This window comes from Eretmochelys imbricata, chromosome 5, assembly GCF_965152235.1.
Source record: "Eretmochelys imbricata isolate rEreImb1 chromosome 5, rEreImb1.hap1, whole genome shotgun sequence".
NCBI classification, from domain to species: domain Eukaryota; kingdom Metazoa; phylum Chordata; order Testudines; family Cheloniidae; genus Eretmochelys; species Eretmochelys imbricata.
In genome coordinates, this window is record NC_135576.1 from 71,638 (window position 1) to 95,677 (window position 24,040).

General features: G+C 45.6%; 2 protein-coding genes across 6 annotated transcripts in view; one reads left to right on the forward strand and one right to left on the reverse strand.

The window, feature by feature from the left end:
- ARHGEF39 (Rho guanine nucleotide exchange factor 39) overlaps positions 1–18,406 on the reverse strand; it is a 62,452-nt gene extending 44,046 nt beyond the window's left edge. For 2 of the 5 annotated variants that reach the window (XM_077816548.1, XM_077816549.1), the window contains exons 1-3: positions 18,265–18,406; positions 2,170–2,267; positions 1,862–2,050 (exon numbers count right to left, since the gene is read on the reverse strand). In XM_077816548.1, coding sequence (XP_077672674.1) covers positions 1,862–1,999 — 138 coding nt within the window. In that variant the 5' untranslated portion in view covers positions 2,000–2,050; positions 2,170–2,267; positions 18,265–18,406. Of the gene's footprint in view, positions 1–1,861; positions 2,051–2,169; positions 2,268–17,548; positions 17,568–17,767; positions 17,792–18,213 lie in introns of those variants that run through there. The other 3 variants (XM_077816550.1, XM_077816552.1, XM_077816553.1) reach the window with 3 other exon arrangements.
- Positions 18,407–23,543: 5,137 nt separating this feature from the next.
- Positions 23,544–24,040, forward strand: part of LOC144264756 (myosin-IIIb-like) — a 140,142-nt gene continuing 139,645 nt past the window's right edge. Inside the window, exon 1 of the mRNA XM_077816554.1 lies at positions 23,544–23,732. Coding sequence (XP_077672680.1) covers positions 23,604–23,732 — 129 coding nt within the window. The 5' untranslated portion in view covers positions 23,544–23,603. The remainder of the gene's footprint in view (positions 23,733–24,040) is intronic.

Sequence of the window (24,040 nt, forward strand, 5' to 3'; positions counted from 1 at the left end):
CCATTCCCTCCTAAATGGATCAGGCACACTATGACAGGCTTGATCATAGTCTCTAAGTACCTACATGGGAAACAGAAATTTGGTAATAGAAGACTCTTCAATCTAGGAGACAAAAGGTAAAACAATGTTTGGAAGTTGAAGCTAGATAAATTCAGACTGGGAGTAAGCGGCACATTTTTAGCAGTGGATGTAACCAACTATTGGAACAAATTACCAAGGATTACCACTGGCATTTAAAACAAAAACAAAAAATCAAGATTTGATTTTCTAGATTTATTTTTTAAAAGAACTGCTCTAGTTTAAACAGAACTTAGTTCAGGGAAGTCCTATGGCCTGTGTTACAGATGAAATCAGAGATCATCAGGGTCTCTTCTGTCTTTATAATCTATCAATCTAGCCACAGAAATCATACAAACCTCAGGAAATTAAGAAACACGCTTCTCAATCCCAAAGAAAGTGTACAGCAAGAGTTTGCCTCCTACTCTATGAAAAAGGCAGCCAGAATGCTGCTGTGTGGCCTCCAGTACGACCCCTACCAAGACAGAAGAATGGAGGTATGACTGTACACCCTATATTCAACATAATATTATTACGATATGATTATGGCATAATTATGATGCATTTTGTACAAGGTGGGTCACATAAGGTGTCATTGGGAAAGTTATGATTTGCTGAATATGATTATTCTGTTTGTATGAATGTATCATTTTTCTATCTGAAGTTACGAATATTGACAAATATCTGTATTTCACATGTAGTCACACCTGGGTAACGCTGACTAGGCAAAATGCTTCCAGTCTAGATAGCCGGTTGTGAAGGGCCTATTCAAGGTAATGGGCCATTAGGAAGAACAATAAGTCTTAGGAGAAGCTTACCCCCACCAGGTGAGCCTTCCTGAGAATGCTCCGGACAGCCTGTAAGTAATGGCTGCTAATGACTCAACAAGGTATATAAGGGCATGTGACCAGCCCACATAACACGGAACTCCATTATGGATACCAGTGTTTTTTCCACAAAGGGTTTCCGCCTTCTGCTAAAGCTATATAAGGCAGGGAGTGACATCACTGGTTGTTCTTCACTTCCCCACAACTGAACACCTAAGAGAAGCTCCAAAAGAGAAGGACTTGGAACAGGGGTGGGGATCCCAAGCTGCAAAGCAAGTGCAGCTTGTGCCTTGAGAATCTGCAAGCCTGCTTGTAACATCAGTCAGGGTGAGAATTGTTAATTCAAATCCTATCCTTCTAGTATGTTAAGCTCAGTTTGCATTTTTGTTTATTTACTTGGTAATCTGCTTTGATCTGTTTGCTATCACTTATAATCTTTTTGTAGTTAATAAACTTATTTTATGTTTTAATCTAAACCAGTAAGTTTGGAGTGAAGTGCTTGGAAATCTTAGCTCAAGGGGTAGGGGCTGGTGCATTTCCTCTCCACATTGAGGGAGGAGCAAACTTTATCATCTTACGCTTTACAGTTCCACGTGCAGTGCAAGACTGTATAATTTTTGGGTTTATACTCCAGAAGGGGGTGCATGCCTGGGGAGTTGGGGGTTATCTTGGCTGTAGCCTCCCTATTGTTGATTCATGCAGTGGCTTGTCAGAAAGCCTGCATGTAACTGCAGCTGAGTCTGTCTCTACCTGCGTGAATGCTGGTGGTAGGACCTGGAGTGGGTCTGCAGCTTGTCACAGCAGCACAGTGTGAGAGGGAGCCCAGCCTGGTGAGTCAGAGTGCTCAGTGATACCCCAGTTCCAGGTGGCACCCTGGGGGGAACCCGTCACAGGAGGATGGCAAAAAGGGACCTACTAGCCCCTGGACACCAGCACATCAGGGTGTCCCTACCTCATGAGGAAGCCCTGATACTCACTGTGGTCACCAAGTCCAGCTGCTCCAGGTATTTCTGCTCCGTTTCCACCAGTTCCTTGGCTGTCCGGCTACGTTTCCTCTCCCAGCGGGCCCTCTGCTCTTCCACAGTGTTGACTGCGGCCACAGGCTGCAGTAGCATAATGCTTATGATTGATGCAAGGGTGCGGATGCAGACAGCTGATATCTTTCCCTGAAGTAATAAAAGCCACAAACACCTGAGATAAAAGTGCACCCTGGATAGTGGGATTTTGTGCTCTGCTACTGTTTACCCTTCATTATATAGGGAAAGGAAACAGAAAGGTTACTAACCAGTAACAGTTATTCTTTGAGAAATGCCTGTGTGAGTTTATACTTGTGGGTTGTGACAACCCTCATGTCAAACTGTAGAACTGTCTTGAAAATGTGACCTAGAGGAAAAAAAAAAAAAAGAGGTTACAAAAGGCAAAAAAGTCAATAATGGGGGATTTTCAACTATCCTCATATTGACTGAGTACATGTCACCTCATGAAGAGATGCAGAGATAAAATTTATAAACACAGCTTCTTGGGGCAGTTTGTCCTGGAACCCACAAGGGGACACAGGATCTAGTCCAAAAGGCAACTATAGCTAAACTGTTCCATAGCGACCATAAGATAATTAAATGTAACATCCTTGTAGAGTGGAAAATACCAAAGAAACCCACCACAGTAGCATTTAACTTCTAAGTGGGGAACAACACTAAAATGAGGAAGCTAGTTAAATGGAAATGAAAAGGAACAGTCACAAGAGTGAAATGCCTGCAAACTGCATGGAAACTATTTTAAAACACCATAATAGGGGCTTAAACTAAAGTATACCCCAAATAAAATAATAGTCAGAGGACCAAAAAAATCCCACCATAGTTAAACAGCAGAGTAAAAGAGGTGGTTAGAGGCAAAAAGGCATCCTATTAAAAGTGGAAATTAAATCCTAGTGAGGAAAATACAAAGGAACATACACTCTAGAGTCAAGTGTAAAAGTATAAGGTGGCAGATCAAGAAAGAATCAGAAGAGCAACTAGGTAAGGACACACAAACTAACAGCAAAAAAAGTCCATCAGAAGTAGGAAGCCTTCCAAGCAATCAGTAGGGCCACTGGATGATCAAGGTGCTAAAGGAGCACTCAAGAAAGCCAAGGTACTGCAGAGAAGCTGAATGAATTCTTTACATTAGTCTTCACTGGAGAGCACATGGAGGATATTCCCACACTGAGCCATTCTTTTTAGGTGACAAATATAAGTAATTGTCCCAGATCGAGGTGTCAATAGAGATGGTTTTGCAATTTCAATGATAAATTGAACAGTAATTAGTTACCAGGACCAGATGGTGTTCACCAAAGAGTTCTGAAGGAACTCAAATATGAAATTGCAGAACTACTTACTGTGGTACATAACCTATTGCTTTAATCAACCTCCGTATCAGATGACTGGAGAATAGCTAATACAATCCCAATTTTTTTAAAAGGCTCCAGAGGTGATTCTGGCAGCTACAGGCCTGTAAATTTAACTTCAGTACCAGCAAATTGGTTGAAACTAGAGTAAAGAACAAAATTTTCGGACTCATGGATGAACACAATTTGTTGGGAAGAGTCAACATGGCTTTTGTAAAGGGAAATTATGACAGGTTTCAGAGTAACAGCCGTGTTAGTCTGTATTCGCAAAAAGAAATGGAGTACTTGTGGCACCTTAGAGACTAACCAATTTATTAGAGCATGAGCTTTCGTGAGCTACAGCTCACTTCACATCTGATGAAGTGAGCTGTAGCTCACGAAAGCTCATGCTCTAATAAATTGGTTAGTCTCTAAGGTGCCACAAGTACTCCATTTCTTAAAGGGAAATTATGCCTCACCCATCTATCGGAATTCTAGGAGGGTGTTTAAGCATGTGGACAAGGGTGATCCAGTTGATGTAGCATACTCAGACTTTCAGAAAGGCTTTAACAAAGTCCCACACCAAAGGCTCTTAAGAAAAGTAAGCATTTATGGGATAAGAGGGAAGGTCCTCATGGATCAGTCACCAGATAAAATATAGTAAACAAAAGCTAGGAATAAATGTTCAGTTTTCACAATGGAGAGAGGTAAGTAACGTGGTCCCCCAAGGAGCTGGACTGGGACCTGTGCTGTTCACTGTATTCATAAATGATCTGGAAAAACGGGATAAATAGTGAGATGGCAAAATTTTCAGACCATTCTAAATTACTCAAGATAGTTAAGTCCCAAGCTGACTGTGAAAGTTATAAAGGGACCTCACAAAACTGGGTGACTGAGTAGCAAAATGGAAGATGAAATTTGGTGTTGATAAGTGCAAAGTAATGAAATAATTCCAACTAGCCATACAAAATGATGGAGTCTAAATTACTGGTTACCACTCAAGAAAGATCTTGGAGTCCTTGTGGATAGTTCTCTGAAAACATCCACTCAATATGCAGTGGCAGTCAAAAAAGTTAACAGAATGACAGAAAATATTGTATGAACGGCTTTCATATGATGATAGGTTAAAAAGACCGAGACTGTTCAGCTTATAAAAGGTACGACACAATATAGGTCTATAAAATCACGGATGGTGTGGAGAAAGTGTTATTTATCTCTTCGCATAACACAAGAACCAGAGGGGTCACCCAATGAAATTAATAAGCAGGTTTAAAACAAACATAAGGAAGCACTTCTACAAAGAATGCATATAGTCAACTTGTGGAACTCCTTACCAGGGGATGCTTGTGAAGGCCAAAAGTATAACTGGTTCAAAAAAGAATTAGGTAAGTCCATGGAGGATAGGTCCATCAACGGCTATTAGCCATGATAGTCAAAATCCCATGCTCCCGGTGTCCCTAAACCTCTGAGTGCCAGAAGCTGGAAATGGATGACAGGGAATATATTGCTCAGTAAACTGCCCTGTTCTGTTTCTTCCCTCTAAAGCATCTGGCACTGGCCGGTATCAGAAGACAGTATACTGGGCTAGATGGACCATTGGTCTTACCCATTATGGCCATTCTTACAAATTGATAATTTATATCCAAATTAAAAGTATTTGCTGAGGAGTTCTCTGAACCATTAAATCTTGATTTTTATTAAGCCTTGGAACACTGTGGACATTGCAGAGGACTGGAAAAAGCCAGTATTGTCCTGAATATTAAAAAATGGAATGTGGGATGACCTGAGAAACTGTAGACTGGTTAGCCAGTCATCAGTTTTGGGCAAAATTATGGAAAGGTTGATATGGGACTCAGTAGCAGAATTCATACCTAATCAAGATTCAGAGTAGCAGCCGTGTTAGTCTGTATTCACAAAAAGAAAAGGAGTACTTGTGGCACCTTAGAGACTAACAAATTTATTTGACCATAAGCTTTCGTGAGCTACAGCTCACTTCATTGGATGCATTCAGTGGAAAATACAGTGGGGAGATTTAGATACATAGAGAACATGAAACAATGGGTGTTACCATACACACTTTTTGCGAATACACACTAACACTGGCTGCTACTCTGAAACCTTACACACTGTAACAAGAGAGTTATCACTTAAGGTGAGCTATTACCAGCAGGAGAGCGGGGGGGGGGGGGGGGGGCGGACCTTTTGTAGTGATAATCAAGGTGGGCCATTTCCAGCAGTTGACAAGAACATCTGAGGAACAGTGGAGAGAATAAACATGGGGAAATAGTTTTACTTTGTGTAATGACACATCCACTCCCAGTCTCTATTCAAGCCTAAGTTAATTGTATCCAGTTTGCAAATTAATTCCAATTCAGCAGTCTCTCGTTGGAGTCTGTTTTTGAAGTTTTTTGTTGAAGAATTGCAACTTTTAGATCTGTAATCAAGTGACCAAAGAGATTGAAGTGTTCTCCGACTGGTTTTTGAATGTTATAATTCTTGACGTCTGATTTGTGTCCTGCTGAAGTGAAGAAACAGATTGACAGAGCCAGAAGAGTACCCAGAAGTCACCTACTACAGGACAGGGCCAACAAAGAAAATAACAGAACGCCACTAGCCATCACCTTCAGCCCCCAACTAAAACCTTTCCAACACATTATCAAGGATCTACAACCTATTCTGAAGGATGACCCATCACTCTCACAGATCTTGGGAGACAGGCCAGTCCTTGCTTACAGACAGCCCCCAAAACTGAAGCGAATACTCACCAGCAACCACACACCACACAACAGAACCACTAACCCAGGAACCTATCCTTGCAACAAAGCCCATTGCCAACTATGTCCACATATCTATTCAGGGGACACCATCATAGGGCCTAATCACATCAGCCACACTATCAGAGGCTCGTTCACCTGCACATCCACCAATGTGATATATGCCATCATGTGCCAGCAATGCCCCTCTGCCATGTACATTGGTCAAACTGGACAGTCTCTACATAAAAGAATAAATGGACACAAATCAGATGTCAAGAATTATAACATTCATAAACCAGTCGGAGAACACTTCAATCTCTCTAGTCACTCAATTACAGACCTAAAGGTCGCAATATTACAACAAAAAAACTTCAAAAATAGACTCCAACGAGAGACTGCTGAATTGGAATTAATTTGCAAATTGGATACAATTAACTTAGGCTTGAATAGAGACTGGGAGTGGATGGGTCATTACACAAAGTAAAACTATTTCTCCATGTTTATTCCCCCCCTTCACCCCCCACTGTTCCTCAGATGTTCTTGTCAACTGCTGGAAATGGCCCACCTCGATTATCACTACAAAAGGTCCCCCTCCCACCCCCCTGCTGGTAATAGCTCACTTTAAGTGATCACTCTCTTGTTATAGTGTGTATGGTAACACCCATTGTTTCATGTTCTCTATGTATATAAATCTCCCCACTGTATTTTCCACTGAATGCATCTGATGAAGTGAGCTGTAGCTCACGAAAGCTTATGGTCAAATAAATTTGTTAGTCTGTAAGGTGCCACAAGTACTCCTTTTCTTTTTCCTAATCAAGATGTTATGGAAAAGGGGACTTGTCAAAGAAACCTGATATTTTTTCTGAAATCACAAATTTGGCTGATAAAGGATAACCGTGCTGACATAACATACTTGGAATTCTAGGAGGCATTTGATTTAGTCCTGCATGACATTCTGATAAAAAAAATTAGCATTATACAAAGTCAGTTTAGGCCATATTAATTGCATTAAGAACTGGCTCACTGACAGATCTCAGGAAGTAGTTGTAAACTGGGACTCACAGATTTTGAGACCAGTGGGACCATTAGATCACCTAGTTTGACATTTTGTTTAACACAGACCATGGAATTTTACCCAGGTAACCCTGTACTGAACCGAATAATTTGTGTCTGACTAAAGCATATTTTCCTGAAAGACATCCAATTCTTGATCTGAAGACTTCAAGAGTTGGAAAATCCAGCACTTCCTGTGGTAGCTGTTTGTTCTTGTAGTTCACTGTTAAAATGTTTTGCCTTATTTCTGATCTGAATCCATCTGGCTTCAGCTTTCAGCTAGTGGTTCTTATTACACCTTTCTCCACTAGGCTGAAAAGCTTTTACATCCAGTATTTTCTTCCTTTGAAGATACTTGTAAACTGTCACCAAGTCATCTGTGATCCTAAGAGAACCCCAATGCCAGAGGGCAAGGTACCACCTGGTGTGTAGCAGTGAGTCTCAGCTGGCCTGACCAGGTCACTGCTTCCTAGGCACCTTCTAAATAAATAATATGGCAACAGTGTGTTGTAATACATCATTGGAGAACTAGTAACTCAAAAATCATTAATATTCTTGTGTGATGGATGTATGGTTAACCTGCAAAGAATTACACAGATGTGCTGGAAATATGTGACTAAAATGTGTCTAAATCAGGCATGTTAAGAAAAGCTGATACACGTTTTTTCTTAGACAAAAGATTGTGAATTCCCCATCTGCTGAGCAAGCCCTGGACAATGGAGATACATCAGCATGTAAACAAAGCAGTTGGGGAAAGATTTCACTTGCACTGCAAAATTGCAGCAAGGAACATCACATGGGAACTCACAGGGGTGGGGTGGGGCAGAAACCTTGATCAAGATGGCATTGCCCCCTCCCGGGAGGAGAGAAGAGACAAACCTCAGGGGACCTTCCTGGCTCTTGACATCAGGACACTGAAATTTGGGGACTATATGTAACTGGGAAAAAGACTTTGGGTTATCCGTCACCCGAGGCAAAGAAATGAAGTGCTTTGAGCTCTCTGTTGGATCCTGGCTAAAGCCTGGCCAGCCTGCTGGAAGAATGACTGGTGAGAAAACTACTTTCAACAAAAGACTCTAGTTTATTAAGTCTATTTTTACTTTTGTTTGTAACCATTTCTATACCTAGTCCTCTTCTACATGGTATCATGTAAATCTGTGTTCTGTTGTTAAACTCATTTTACTTTTACTACAAACCAACTCAGACCTGTGTACTGAAGTGGACGGTGTGTCAATTGCAGTTAAGCTAACCAGCTGCTACATACTGTCTCTTTAAAGAAGCAGCAAATTTGATAAGGTTTTGAGAGTGTTACAGTTTTGAGAGGTTGAACACTGCAGAAAAATGTTTTTTGGAAGACTGTGGAGCTAGAAGGGTTATAGAGGGCCCCCAGCAAAAATATCCAGGCAGTGCAAGCCAGAGTGAGACCTTCATCCTTGTATGCTAGCTGTTGGTGTCACGGCTGTGAGCCACAGCAGCATAGCATATAAGGCACCCAAAGTTGCAAGGCAGGTGTTGAATGAACCCCTTTCTGGCATGGATTGCTCCCAAAAACATCACATCATCTCTCAGTTTTCTTCTGGGTAAGTTAAACAGATAGAGCTTGTTAAGTCTTGCACTGTAAGGCATTTTTTCTAGCCCTCAAGTCATTTTTGTGGCTCTTCTCTACATCCTCTTCTGGTGTCAACACTCTAAAAAGTATGCTGGAAAAAGTTAACTGTATGCAGTATTCTAGTATCTGTCTCACCAATACCATATACAGAGATAAAAATCATCTCTCTATTCACTGTTTATATATCAATGAATGCATTAAGCTACTTTGCCACTGCATTGCTACTCTGAAACCTGCATTGCACTGGGAGCTCATGTTGAGTTGTTTTTCCACTATGACCCCTAAATCCTTTTCAGTCACTGCTTTCCAGGATATAGTCCCACATTCTGTAGGTACGGTGTACATTCATTGTTACTAGTTGGAGGACCTTGCATTTGGCTGTATTAAAATTCATTTTGTTTGAATGGACCCAGATTGATAAGCAATCCAGATGGCTCCTGAATGACTATCTTGTCCTCATTTGTCACGGTAAATCTTTGTGTCAATTTTTCTTTAAATCACTAATGAGTTTTTATTTACTTCTAGACCCTTCATAAAAATACTGAATAGCATGAAGCCTTGAACTCTGTGGAATCCCACTAGAAAAAACGCACATTCAGTGATGATTCAACTTTCACAACTACTTTGAGATTTATCAGTTCTTAATCCATTTAACGTGTGTTTTATTGATATTAGATAGTGCTAATTTTGGGAATAGACTGTGGCAGGGGTGGCTAAATGCGGCTCTTTTACAGTTAAAGTGCGCCTCGCGGAGCCCCCCATGCCCCATGGTGGGGTGGGAGACTCAAGATTTCTGCCCAGCAGTAGGATGGTGGGACTAGGGGCTTCTGCTCAGCAGGGAGAGGGGTCTAGGGGCTTCAACCCCACAGGAGGCTCCTGCTGGGGCTCAGGACTTCAGCCCCACTCTTGCTGAAGCCCCAGGCTGAAGCCCTTAGCCCCCACCCTGCCGCAGGGCAGAAGCTCTGAGCCCTGGCAGGTGCACCAGGCTCTTGAACTTCTGAAGATTATCATATGCGGCTCGGAGGGTCAGTAAATTTGGCCACTCCTGGACTACGGGGTCCATGGGGATGTGTTTTTGGCCCAATACTATTCAATGTCTATCTGTGATTTTGTATTTTCTCCAATATCATTATTGGTAAAGTTTGCAGAGGACACAAAAAAATTGATGGAATAGAAAAATAACGATGGGGACACATCAGTTATGTAGGCCAAACTGGATCACTTGGTAAGGTGGGCTCATTTGAGCAAGGTGTCTTAACTATGTAGCTGACATCTTGAACAAGTTTGAGACCCTGCTAGAGTACACTGATGCTGAATCCACCTGGACAGACTTCAGATTGCAGATAACTGATGCTTCTACGACCATCAGTCACCGTGCCTCAGTGGGTCACAGCTGAGATTGTCCTGAATGCCAGATTCAGGACAAACTGCTGAAAAATAGGGCAGAACCCCCTACCGCACCACCCTGCTGCGGGGCAGAGATCCTGAGCTTCCCCCCAGTCTGGTAGGTGCAGAATGGGGGGAATTGGGGGGGGGAGGGGAGGGCCTTGAACTGCACTTTAATGGTAAAAGAGCTGCATGTGGCTCATGAGCCATAGTTTGGCCACCCCTGGTCTAATCTCAAGAGATCAGCCATTTAGCCAGGTCAATATATAACTCAGATCTTACAAATAATCATGCTAATTCCAATCCTTCAGTGACTAAAAACTAAAGGTTTAATAATAAAAAGAAAAAAAATAGACTTAACAATGGTTAACAGGTCATATACATACAAAAAATTACAAAGTCCTTATATCAGGTTTGTAGCAATGATAGTATAGACTGCTGGCTTGTAAAGTCTCTCTGGTAATTTCCAAAAGATTGGGAGGGCCTCATTCCATATTTCAGTATGCTCCTTTTTGTTGTCAATCCATAGTCCAGAGAATCAGGGCAGGAAAGAGACAAAATGGAGATCTCAGGTTGTATATCCTCGGTTATATGCCTGGACACGTACACGCTATATTGATGACATCTTCATCATCTGGACCCATGGAAAAGAAGCCCTTGAGGAATTCCACCATGTTTTCAACAATTTCCATCCCACCATCAACCTCAGCCTGGTACAGTCCACACAAGAGATCCACTTCCTGGACACTACAGTGCTAATAAACAATGGTCACATAAACACCACCCTATACCAGAAACCTACTGACCGCTATTCCTGCCTACATGCCTCCAGCTTTCACCCTGACCACACCACACGATCCATTGTCTACAGCCAAGCTCTGTGATACAACCGCATTTGCTCCAACCCCTCAGACAGAGACAAACACCTACAAGATCTCTATCAAGCATTCTTACAACTACAATACCCACCTGCGGAAGTGATGAAACAGATTGATAGAGCCAGAAGAGTTCCCAGAAGTTACCTACTACAGGACAGGCCTAACAAAGAAAATAACAGAACGCCACTAGCCGTCACCTTCAGCCCCCAACTAAAACCCCTCCAACGCATTATTAAGGATCTACAACCTATCCTGAAGGATGACTCAACACTCTCACAAATCTTGGGAGACAGGCCAGTCCTTGCCTACAGACAGCCCCGCAACCTGAAGCAAATACTCACCAGCAACCACATACCACACAACAGAACCACTAACCCAGGAACCTATTCTTGCAACAAAGCCCGTTGCCAACTGTGCCCACATTTCTATTTAGGGGACACCATCACAGGGCCTAATCACATCAGCCACACTATCAGAGGCTCGTTCACCTGCACATCCACCAATGTGATATATGCCATCATGTGCCAGCAATGCCCCTCTGCCATGTACATTGGTCAAACTGGACAGTCTCTACATAAAAGAATAAATGGACACAAATCAGATGTCAAGAACTATAACATTCATAAACCAGTCGGAGAACACTTCAATCTCTCTGGTCACTGGGTTTCTGATCTCAAAGTGACTATCCTTCAACAAAAAAACTTCGAAAATAGACTCCAAGGAGAGACTGCTGAATTGGAATTCATTTGCAAATTGGATACAATTAACTTAGGCTTGAATAGAGACTGGGAGTGGCTAAGTCATTATGCAAGGTAACCTATTTCCCCTTGTTTTTTCCTACCCCCGCCCCCCGGACGTTCTTGTTAAACCCTGGATTTGTGCTGGAAATGGCCCACCTTGATTATCTTACACATTGTAAGGAGAGTGATCACTTTAGATAAGCTATTACCAGCAGGAGAGTGGGGTGAGGGAGAGAAAACCTTTTGTAGTGATAAACACCCATTTTTTCATGGTTTGTGTATATAAAAAGATCTTCTGTACTTTCCACAGTATGCATCCGATGAAGTGAGCTGTAGCTCACGAAAGCTTATGCTCAAATAAATTGGTTAGTCTCTAAGATGCCACAAGTACTCCTTTTCTTTTTGCGTATACAGACTAACACCACTGTAATTCCGAAATCTTTTCCTTTGGTTCACCACTAGATGGCACATAGGGCTCCTTCTCTCTAGAAATGTAGCCACAGGCTTACACTTATAAGACAGAGGACTGAATCGTGAAAAGCAGCTTAGGCTGCAAAGGATTAGGATCACAGTAGATAGTCCATTGAACATGAGCTCCCAGTACAATGCTGTAGCTAAAAGGGCAAACATGATCCTAGGATGCAGGGGACTGTCAAGTAGGACCAGGGAGGTGGTATTACCTCTGTATATAGCATTAATTAGACCATTATTGGAACACTGCATCCAGTTCTAGGGTCCACACTTCCAAAAAGGATGCTGACAAATTGGGAAGGATTCAGAAAAGAGTTACAAGAATTAACCAAGGTTTGGAAAGTGTGCCTTAATTGTGAGAGACTCAAACTCAATCTATTTAATTTATCCAAGAGAAGGTAAATCGGTGACTTGATCATTGTCTACATTTATCTCGGGGGGGGGGGGGGGGGGAGGGGGGAGAGATTTCTGATAGCAGAGGTCTCTTCAATCTAGCAAACAAAGGCCTAATGAGAGCTAGTGTCTGGAAGCTGACAGATTCAGATTAGAAATAAAGGCGCATCTAAAAAAAATACAGTGAGGATAATTTACCATTGGGACTTACACAAGGATACTTGAAAATCTTTAAGTCAAGACTGAGTCTCATTTTGAAAAAGACATGCTTTGTTTTAACCAGAAATTATAAGTTTGATGCAGAAAATAAGTGAGTTTCTATGATCTGTTATACAGGAGGTCAGACTAGTTGATCATAATGATCCTTTCTGATCCTAATCTATTACTGTAGCCCACGGTTTTTGGTTAGACCAAAGAACCAGGTAAAGTTTAAGACGTATCTATGTTCAGAGAACTGCATGCTGACCTGACAGACCGAGACTCTCCAGATTTTTGAATCTCTGTACTTTCATAAATATAAAGGGAAGGGTAAACCCCTTTGAAATCCCTCCTGGCCAGGGGAAAGCTCCTCTCACCTGTAAAGGGTTAAGAAGCTAAAGGTAACCTTGCTGGCACCTGACCAAAATGACCAATGAGGAGACAAGATACTTTCAAAAGCTGGGAGGAGGGAGAGAAACAAAGGGTCTGTGTGTCTGTCTATATGCTTCAGAGTAACAGCCGTGTTAGTCTGTATTCGCAAAAAGAAAAGGAGTACTTGTGGCACCTTAGAGACTAACCAATTTATTTGAGCATGAGCTTTCGTGAGCTACAGCTCACTTCATCAGATGCATACCGTGGAAACTGCAGCAGACTTTATATATACACAGAGAATATGAAACAATACCTCCTCCCACCCCACTGTCCTGCTGGTAATAGCTTATCTAAAGTAATCATCAGGTTAGGCCATTTCCAGCACAAATCCAGGTTTTCTCACCCTCCACCCCGCCACACAAATTCACTCTCCTGCTGGTGATAGCCCATCCAAAGTGACAACTCTTTACACAATGTGCATGATAATCAAGTTAGGCCATTTCCTGCACAAATCCAGGTTCTCTCACTCCCTCACCCCCCTCCAAAAACCCACCCCCATACACACACAAACTCACTCTCCTGCTGGTAATAGCTCATCCAAACTGACCACTCTCCAAGTTTAAATCCAAGTTAAACCAGAACATCGGGGGGGGGGGGGGGGGGGAGGAAAAAACAAGAGGAAATAGGCTACCTTGCATAATGACTTAGCCACTCCCAGTCTCTATTTAAGCCTAAATTAATAGTATCCAATTTGCAAATGAATTCCAATTCAGCAGTTTCTCGCTGGAGTCTGGATTTGAAGTTTTTTTGTTTTAAGATAGCGACCTTCATGTCTGTGATTGCGTGACCAGAGAGATTGAAGTGTTCTCCGACTGGTTTATGAATGTTATAATTCTTGACATCTGATTTGTGTCTATTTATTCTTTTACGTAGAGACTGTCCAGTTTGACCAATGTACATGGCAGAGGGGCATTGCTGGCACACGATGGCATAAATCACATTGGTGGATGTGCAGGTGAACGAGCCTCTGATAGTGTGGCTGATGTTATTAGGCCCTGTGATGGTGTCCCCTGAATAGATATGTGGGCACAACCTGATGATTACTTTAGATAAGCTATTACCAGCAGGACAGTGGGGTGGGAGGAGGTATTGTTTCATATTCTCTGTGTATATATAAAGTCTGCTGCTGTTTCCACGGTATGCATCTGATGAAGTGAGCTGTAGCTCACGAAAGCTCATGCTCAAATAAATTGGTTAGTCTCTAAGGTGCCACAAGTACTCCTTTTCTTTTTGTCTATATGCTGGTCTTTGTCGGGGATAGACCAGGAATGGAGTCTTAGAACTTTTAGTAAGTAATCTAGCTAGGTATGTGTTAGATTATGATTTCTTTAAATGGCTGAGAAAAGAATTGTGCTGAATAGAATAACTATTTCTGTCTGTGTATCTTTTTTGTAACTTAAGGTTTTGCCTAGAGGGGTTCTCTATGTTTTTGAATCTAAATTACCCTGCAAGATATCTACCATCCTGATTTTACAGGGGGGATTTCTTTATTTCTATTTACTTCTATTTTTATTAAAAGTCTTCTTGTAAGAAAACTGAATGCTTTTTCATTGTTCTCAGATCCAAGGATTTGGGTCTGTGGTCACCTATGCAAATGGGTGAGGCTTTTTACCAAACCTTGTCCAGGAAGTGGGGTGCAAGGTTTTGGGAAGTATTTTGGGGGGAAGGACGCGTCCAAACAGCTCTTCCCCAGTAACCAGTATTAGTTTGGTGGTGGTAGCGGCCAGTCCAAGGACAACGGGTGGAATATTTTGTACCTTGGGGAAGTTTTGACCTAAGCTGGTAAAGATAAGCTTAGGAGGTTTTTCATGCAGGTCCCCACATCTGTACCCTAGAGTTCAGAGTGGGGGAGGAACCTTGACAGTACTACATTAGGATCACCAGGTGACGCTAAGTGCGGGAGGGTGTGAATTTGCAGAACCCTCATCTCTGGGCTTCATTATTTTCACCTCTTCAACACCGCACCCACATCACACCCACCTATGCCCTATCTCCCATCCATTCAAAACATAGCCACTAAAACCATCAGCCTCTCCCACTTTAACTACATCAGGTTCAAGATTTTTGTCCTATTCTTCAAAACCCTTCCCTTCATCACATCACCTAGGGACCATTGCCATCCGAAGATAGCCAGATAGCTCCAGCCACTCCTTTCTACCCTCCACACACCTCCTGCCCCAGTGGCTGGAGTGGCTCAAGAGCATGAGTACCAACCTCAGATCAGACTGTTACAAACCAGCGCACAAATGGCAAACTGATTGTGAGTTCTGTACTTAGATCTCACCAACCCAGCATTAAGTGTGAACTCCTTAAGCACTATAACAGCCTTAACATGGTGTCAGACAGTCCCCTTGGATACTCTGGTCTATCTTACCACCAAGGCAAGCCTGCCTTTGTGATAGATGGTCCCTTACACCAAAAAAATCACAACAATATTCAGGTTCCTCTCAATTTCAAAGGACGAGTCACTTACCCCAGGTCAATTGTACCTCAGATCTGTCACCACAGACAACACTTGTCGCAAATCCTATATTAAACTACAGTAATTCCTCACTTAATGTTGTAGTTATGTTCCTGAAAAATGCTACTTTAAGCGAAACGATGTTAAGCGAATCCCATTTCCCCATAAGAATTAATGTAAATAGCGGGGGGTTAGGTTCCAGGGAAATTTTTTTTGTCAGACAAAAAACTATACTATATGTATATATAAATATAAATAAAATACACACACACAGAATACAAGTTTTAAACAAAGAATTTAATACTGTACACAGCAATGATGATTGTGAAGCTTAGTTGAGATAGTGGAGTCAGAGGGTGGGATATTTCCTGGGGAATGCCTTACTGCTAAATGATGAACTAGCACTCAGCTGAGCTCTCAACGGTTAACACATAGTTGTTAATGTAGCCTCACACTCTACAAGGCAGCAGGAATGGAGGGAGGAGACACAGCATGCCAGAGAGAGACAGAGACAGTGTGTGTGTGTGTGTGTGTGAATGAGACACACACACACAGGAGGGGCAGAGGATGCTGAATGCTCCGAGGTCAGACCCAGGAAGATGGAAGTTGTGAGAGCTGTGTGTCCTGAAGACAGTCTGCTCACAGAGAGGAGACTTCACCAGAGTCCTGACTGGCTTTGTGGGGAGCAGTTCCAGAGCATCGCCCGGAGACTCCATGACACCTCAAGAAGTCATTAAGTCCAGCCCCTTGCACTGAGGCAGGACCATGTAAACCTAGGCCATCCCTGACAAAGGTTTGTCCAATCTGTTCTTAAAAACCTTAAAAAATGACATGGATTCCACTGCCTCCCTTGGAAGCCTGTTCCAGATCTTAACTATCCTTATCATTAGAAAGCTTTTCCTAATATCTAACCTAAATCTCCCTTGAAGCAATGGGCTTAATCTGCAGCTTTTCCTACCTTCAGTGGACACAGAGAACAACTGATCACAGTCCTCTTTATATAACAGACCTTTACATATTTGAATGCTCTTTTCTCAAAACTAAACATGCCCAGTTTTTTTTACCCTTATGGGAGGCACAAGTAGTGATTAGGGCACAGATCCACAAGGATAATGAGGCATGTACGTCCCAGTTTTGACTCCATGGAAATCCCCAAGACTCCTGCCAAACTTGGTGGGCACCTACATTTTAGAGGTACAGTAAAAGCTCCCTAGGCACCTATGTTTTGCCCTCTCAGCATGCACACTGCTACCTCACTCTAGGCACCCAGTGAGAGCCACAGAGCAAGGGAAGATGGGTTTTTGGGCCCTACAATCAAGTAAGGGGTAAAAGATTTGAATAGAGCATCTCCCACCTCTCAGGAGAATCCTCTGACCACTGACCTATGGAATATTTTGAGGTGGGGCTCCCTCCCTCCAGCTCTCCAGTTGAAGCTGTTCTACTGTGGATAAATAATGAAAGGGCAACTGGAGCAGGAGGACTGGACCAGAGAGTCAATCCTTCTCACTCTGGTCCAATGACTATTCCACTGTGGATAAACGCCTACAGTCATTTCTCCTGCCCCCAGCACAGCTCTCCCTCTTCCCCGACAACAAAGTGCAGCAGCAGAGCACATGGTCCTCCTGCCCCTACACACACACGATCTCCCCTCACCCCACAGGACAGCACAGGACTCTGCCTCCCTCCTCCGACACAAAGAATACGGGGGGGCACAGCCGTGTCCCCCCCATGCAACGGGACAGCGCACGGCCCTCCCGACCCGGTACAGCGGGGGAGCGGACCCACCGCCAGCCCTCACAGGCTCTCACACATCGGCGGGACAGCGGCACAGCCCCGCGTGCTCCCGGGCACAGATTACGTCGCCCGCGGCAGGGCGCGGCTCCAAGGGAGGGAAGCGACTCCGGAGGAACCCGGCGCCCCATTACCTGCGCTCGCTGGGCCTCAGTCAGCAACAGGCCTCCCTGCCAGAGCCGCCCCGCCCCGCATTCAAACGGCCGCTGCCGCGCGAGCCCAGGGAGAGGGCAGGGCCCAGCACAGCACGTCCTCCCTCCCACCCACCCACCAGCATTCAAACGGCCGCTGCCGCGCGAGCCCAGGGAGAGCGGGGGAGGGCAGGGCCCAGCACAGCACGTCCACCCACCTACCAGCATTCAAACGGCCGCCGCCGCGCGAGCCCAGGGAGAGGGGGCGAGGGCAGGGCCCAGCACAGCACGTCCTCCCTCCCTCTCACCCACCAGCATTCAAACGGCCACCGCCGCGCGAGCCCAGGGAGAGCGGGGGAGGGCAGGGCCCAGCACAGCACGTCCTCCCTCCCTCCCTCCCTCTCACCCACCAGCATTCAAACGGCCGCCGCCGCGCGAGCCCAGGGAGAGGGGGCGAGGGCAGGGACCAGCACAGCACGTCCTCCCTCCCACCCACCAGCATTCAAACGGCCGCCGCCGCGCGAGCCCAGGGAGAGGGGGCGAGGGCAGGGACCAGCACAGCACGTCCTCCCTCCCACCCACCAGCATTCAAACGGCCGCCGCCGCGCGAGCCCAGGGAGAGGGGGCGAGGGCAGGGACCAGCACAGCACGTCCTCCCTCCCACCCACCAGCATTCAAACGGCCGCCGCCGCCGTGAGCCCGGGGAGTAGGCACAGCACCTCTTCCTCCTCCTCCTGCGCGGGGAGAGAGTGCGGCGCCCAACCGGTCCGGACCAGGCCGGGCTGGTGGGCGCTTCCCACCTAGTCCTCGGCTTGGGCCCGCGAACGGCGAGTCCGAGCCTGGGATGACTGGGGGCCAGGCCGGAGGGGACCGGGCGGCAAATAGAGCTGAGGGCGGAGCTAACAGGGGCGGGCGGCGAGTCTGAGGCAAGCGGGGAGGCGCGGCCGGGGGCCGGGCGGTGGCAAGAGGCGAGCTTGGGGCGGGTCTGAGGACCCGTTTTGTGGTAAGGGGACTGGGGAGCCGCCGTGGTTTGTCCTTGCAGTATTTGTTCTCTCTGTCCCTCCGCCCCACGGAAAGGCTAGGAAGGACCCATCCGGCGCAGAGGCCGGGAGAGTAGAGGGCTCGGCTCAGGGGAGCAGCAGGCGAACAGGGTGGTCAGCACGCCGAGGGGAAAGGAGGTGCGAGAGAGTCGCCGGGGGAAGGGGTGCAGTATCTGAGCTAAATCGTTCAGGCATAAGAGAGAGAGAGAGAGAGAGAGAGCGCACAGCTTCAAGATGAAAGAATAAAGTGAAAGATTTTTAAAAATGAGTCTGAGGGAAAGAGATGAAAGGAAAGCAGCGGCCAGGAGGACAGTGGGTGGCGCCTGGAACGTACAATTGAAACAATTTGTTTAGGATAAGCTATAGCTATACAGGTGTAAGCACTTCCATACTGGCATAAATACATATACAGGAGGGAAGAGGGGGGTATTTATAGGGCTGTTGATTAATGGCAGTACTTGCACAGTAAAAGATAAACAAAAGAAATAGTATTTTTCAATTCACCTCATACAAGTACCTTAGTGCAATCTCTGTGTGGGGAAAGTGCAATTTACAAATGTAGATTTTTTTTTTGTTACATAACCACTCAAAAACAAAACCATGTAAAACTTCAGAACCTAGGAGTCCACTCAGTCCTACTTCTTTCAGCCAATCACTAAGACAAACAAGTTTTGTTTACATTCACAGGAGATAATGCTGTTCTCTTCTTAATTACAATGTCACCAGAAAGTGAGAACAGGCATTTGCATGGCACTTTTGTAGCCGGCATTGCGAGGTATTTACATGCCAGATATGCTAAAGATTAGTATGCCCCTTCATGCTTTGGCCACCATTCCAGAGGACATGCTTCCATGCTGATGATGCTTGTTAAAAAAATAATGCCTTAATTAAATTTGTGACTGAACCATAGGTGCCAACTCCGTGGGTGCTCCGGGGCTGGAGCACCCACCGGGAAAAATTAGTGGGTGCTCTGCACCCACTGGCTGCCAAGCTTCCCCCTCCTTGACTTTTCTCCCCGCTCACCGAGCATGCCGTGTCCCCCGTTCCTCCCCCGCCAGCACTTCCCGATCCCCCGCTTAACAGCTGTTTGGCTGCTCTTAGGACTTTTCTCAGAGAAGCAGGCGGAGAAGAGGCGGGGCAGGGACTTGGGGAAGGGAGTGTAATAGGGGTCGGAAGGGGGCGGGCTGAGGTGGGAAAAGGTGGGGTGAGGACTTTGGGGAAGGAGTGGAATGGGGGTGGGGCGAGGGCCGGGGTAGCGTGGGAGTTGAGCACCCACCGGGCAAAGGGGAAGTCGGCACCTATGGACTGAATTTTTTTGGGGAGAATTGTATGTCCCCTGCCCTGTTTTACCCGCATTCTGCCATATATTTCATGTTATAGCAGTCTCGGATGATGACCCAGCATATATTCATTTTAAGAACACTTTCACTGCAGATTTGACAAAACACAAAGAAGATACCAATGTGAGATTTTGAAAGATAGTTACAGCACTCGACCCAAGGTTTAAGAATCTGAGGTGTCTTCCAAACTCTGAGAGGAATGAGGTGTGGAGCATGCTTTCAAAAGTCTTAAAAGAGCAACACTCTGATGAGGAAACTACATAAACCCAACCACCAAAAAAGAAAATCAACCTTCTGCTGATGGCATCTGACTCAGATAATGAAAATGAACATGCATCAGTCCTCACTGCTTTGGATTGTTATCAAGCAGAACCTGTCATCAGGATGGATACATGTCCCCTGGAATGGTGGTTGAAGCATGAAGGGACATATGAATCTTTAGCACATCTGGCACGTAAATATCTTGTGATGCTGGCTACAACAGTGCCATGAGAAAGCCTGTTCTCATTTTCAGGGGACATTGTAAATAAGAAGCGGGCAGCATTATCTCCTGCAAATGTGAACAAATTTGTTTGTCTGAGCGATTGGTTTAACAAGAAGTAGGACTGAGTGGACTTGCAGTCTCTAAAGCTTTACATTGTTTTATTTTTCAATTATTATCTTTTGGTTTTTTTGTACATAATTCTACATCTGTAAATTCAACTTTCATGATAAAGAGATTGCACTACAGTACTTGTTTTAGGTGAATTGAAAAATACTGTTTCTTTTGTTTTTTTACAGTGCTGCTGGTGGGTGCAGATCATCCACTAATTTTTCCCCATGGGTGCTCCAGCCCTAGAGCACCCACAGAGTCATAGAATCATAGAATATCAGGGTTGGAAGGGATCTCAGGAGGTCATCTAGTCCAACCCCCTGCTCAAAGCAGGACCAATCCCCGACCAGTCCCCAACTAAATTGGCTCCTATGGCCTAGCCATTTTCAAGGTTTTTTTTAGATGTACAGGAACTTCATGTGACTACTCATTTTGGATAGGCTTTTAACATATGACAGAATTGAAGCGGGGTGTGGGGAATGATTTGTTTAATTTTCTTGAAGTTGGGTTTAGGACTGTTCTGTACACTTTATGCCACTACAATTGTGCCCAACACTAAAGTGTTAGACTGCTTAATTATCAGTTTCTAAAACACTATATTTAAAGCAGTACAAAAACTGTGTAAATAAACTCATAGCTTTAAATAATCTGGGGAGCACTGCCCTAGAGCGAAGGAATGAGACAGTGATGTTACAGTTGCAGTAAGAGGCCCTGAAACATAAACCCTTGTATCAGAGGCCTGGTCTGAGGCCCAAAGCCTGAACCAAAGTACTTCCAGGCATTGCTAAGCAAAGCTGGGCTGTGAGCCAGAGGCAGGCCCTAATTGCAGAACTTGGCAAGAAAAGGGCTCCTAGAAAGCACACACTAATGATATAAGTAGTAATAACAGGAACGTGTGCCAAGATGGCACCTGGACATCCCAATACGAGGACACTTCACAGAGATAACAAGGAACAGCCAGATGCACCCCAAAGACAGGGTCAAAAGGACAGCATGATGGACAGATCTGTTTGTTTGAACCAACATGATCAAAGGAGGAGACAGCACCCTAATGGGTCAAGGGGCTGTACCTCAATACATCAGTAGGGATGAGTAATCTGTTCTGCAACTGTATAAAAATAGGTCCCGGAATGCATATCTTTGTCCAGCCTAGGGGGCAGTGTAGTGTCCTGCCACTGACTGAGCTGTGTCCATTGCCAGGGGGAACATATTCATAGTATGTCCTGTAGAGTCTATAGGAAACTATTACTGTGCTTCGTTTGACAATAAACCTGGTTGGAGACAATAAACCTGGTTGAAGACAATAAGCCTTCGTACCTTACTAGAGTCTGTGGTCTTTGGGGGTTCTCTCAGGGTCTGCTGTGTCAGCTATCTGTGCAGAGCTGAGGCAGCACACAGAGGGAACACGCACGCAGCCGACAGTTATCATCATCGAACAAGAGCAGAGCACCACACTGGTAGCTACCAACAACAGCAGTCACAATCACTTGCCTTTTCACACACTAGTCTTCCCCCTTGCTGGCTCAGCAGCAGTTCTGCAGAAAAGGACCTGGGCTTTACAGTGGATGAGAGGCTGGGTATGAGTCAGCAGTGTGCCCTTGTTGCCAAGAAGGCTAACGGCATATTGGGCTTCATTAGTAGGAGGACTGAAAGCAGTTTGAGGGAAGTGATTATTCCCCTCTATTCGGCACCGGTGAGGCCACATCTGGAGTATTGCGTCCAGTTTTGGGGCCCCCACTACAGAAAGGATGTGAAACAAATTGGACAGAGTCCAGCGAAGGGCAACAAAAATGATTAAGGGGCTGGGGCACATGACTTATGAGGACAGGCTGATGGAACTGGGCTTCTTTAGTCTGCAGAAGAGAAGAGTGAGGGGAGATTTGATTGTAGCCTTCAACTACCTGAAGGGGGGTTCCAAAGAGGATGGAGCTTGGCTGTTCTCAGTGGTGGCAGATGACAGAACAAGGAGCAATGGTCTCAAGTTGCAGTGGGGGAGGTCTAGGTTGATTATTAGGAAACATTATTTCACTAGGAGCCTGATGAAGCACTGGAATGGGTTATCTAGGGAGGGTGAGGAATCTCCATCCTTAGAGGTTTTTAAGGCCTGGCTTGACAGCCCTGGCTGGGATGATTTAATTGGGGTTGCTCCTGTTTTGAGCAGGGGGTTGGACTAGATGACCTTCTGAGGTCTCTTCCAACCGTAATCTTCTAAGATTATGTTCTGAATATGTAGAAATTAACATTCTTGCACTCTGGCACAAGGTGTTTTGTAAAAAGAAAAGGAGTACTTGTGGCACCTTAGAGACTAACCAATTTATTTGAGCATGAGCTTTCCTGAGCTACAGCTCACTTCATCAGATGTAGCTCACGAAAGCTCATGCTCAAATAAATTGGTTAGTCTCTAAGCTGCCACAAGTACTCCTTTTCTTTTTGCAAAGACAGACTAACAGGGCTGTTACTCTGAAAGGTGTTTTGTGTTTCCTTGTGTGAGTGTAGACACAGAAGCCATGCTTTCTCTGTGGGGATGGCTCATGTTGAAGAAATACAAAGTATACTTCCAAGGCAGACCGTGACCCATCTGTTAAGGGTAGAGGGATTTTTTTAAACTAGTTTTACCTGCAGCTCCGCTGGTGTTGCTGTGTCCGGGGATCGTTGGCTCAGGTAGCACCATGAGTTGCTTAACTTCTCTGTCTTTATGAACAACGTGAATTGCCTGGTAATACCGTTTGCTGAGATCCCTCCTATGAGGGCAGCCTGTGCTGCAGAGGGGATATTCTCGGGGTCTAGCCCCATTCTGTGAAGGTCCTGATTTGAGCTGGCCCCAGACTCCACTGCCCTGTGGCCAGGAGTCACTCCTCAGACAGGAAGCTGGAGTCTGTAGGAAGGAGAAAGGGAGCGCGCCGGGGGAGTGGGCTGAGGTGGGACTGCCCGACCCAGGGCGGGGCTGGGGGCCCAGGAAGGGAGGAGAGGGGGAGGGACCGACGGACTCGCTGGGTCGGGGCGAGTCTTGAAGGCCCATGGGCGGAAGCTGTCCTGCGGCCGCCGGTTCTTGGTGGGGGTCGGGCTCAGAGCCAAGCCTTGCTGGGATGGTGCCTACTGGGGAGCCGGGGCCGCTGGCCTGCGACGGGGCCGATGACCTGGCTGCCCTGGCGGAGCTGGACGAGGCGAGGCTGCTGCAGAATCTGAGCGGCCGCTTCCTGCAGCAGCGGGTCTATGTGAGGGGGGAGCCGGGGGCAGTGCTGGGGGGTAACCGGGGCCGAGGGGCTTCTGCTGTAGGGCCTCCCCTCGTTGGGAAATGACTGGAGGGTGGGAGAAGGGCCCGAGGGACCTCGCGGGACACCGGGTGGGGGGCCCACGGGACGCTGGAAGCGTGTAAGGGATGGCTGAGGGACACCGGGGGGCAGGAGACCCCCGCAGGACACCGGGTTGGTGTGAGGAAGGGCTTAGGGACTCCAGGGACGGGGGAGCAGGGGACCCCACGGGACACTGAGGGTATGGTGGGGGGGGGCGGGAGACCCCGCGG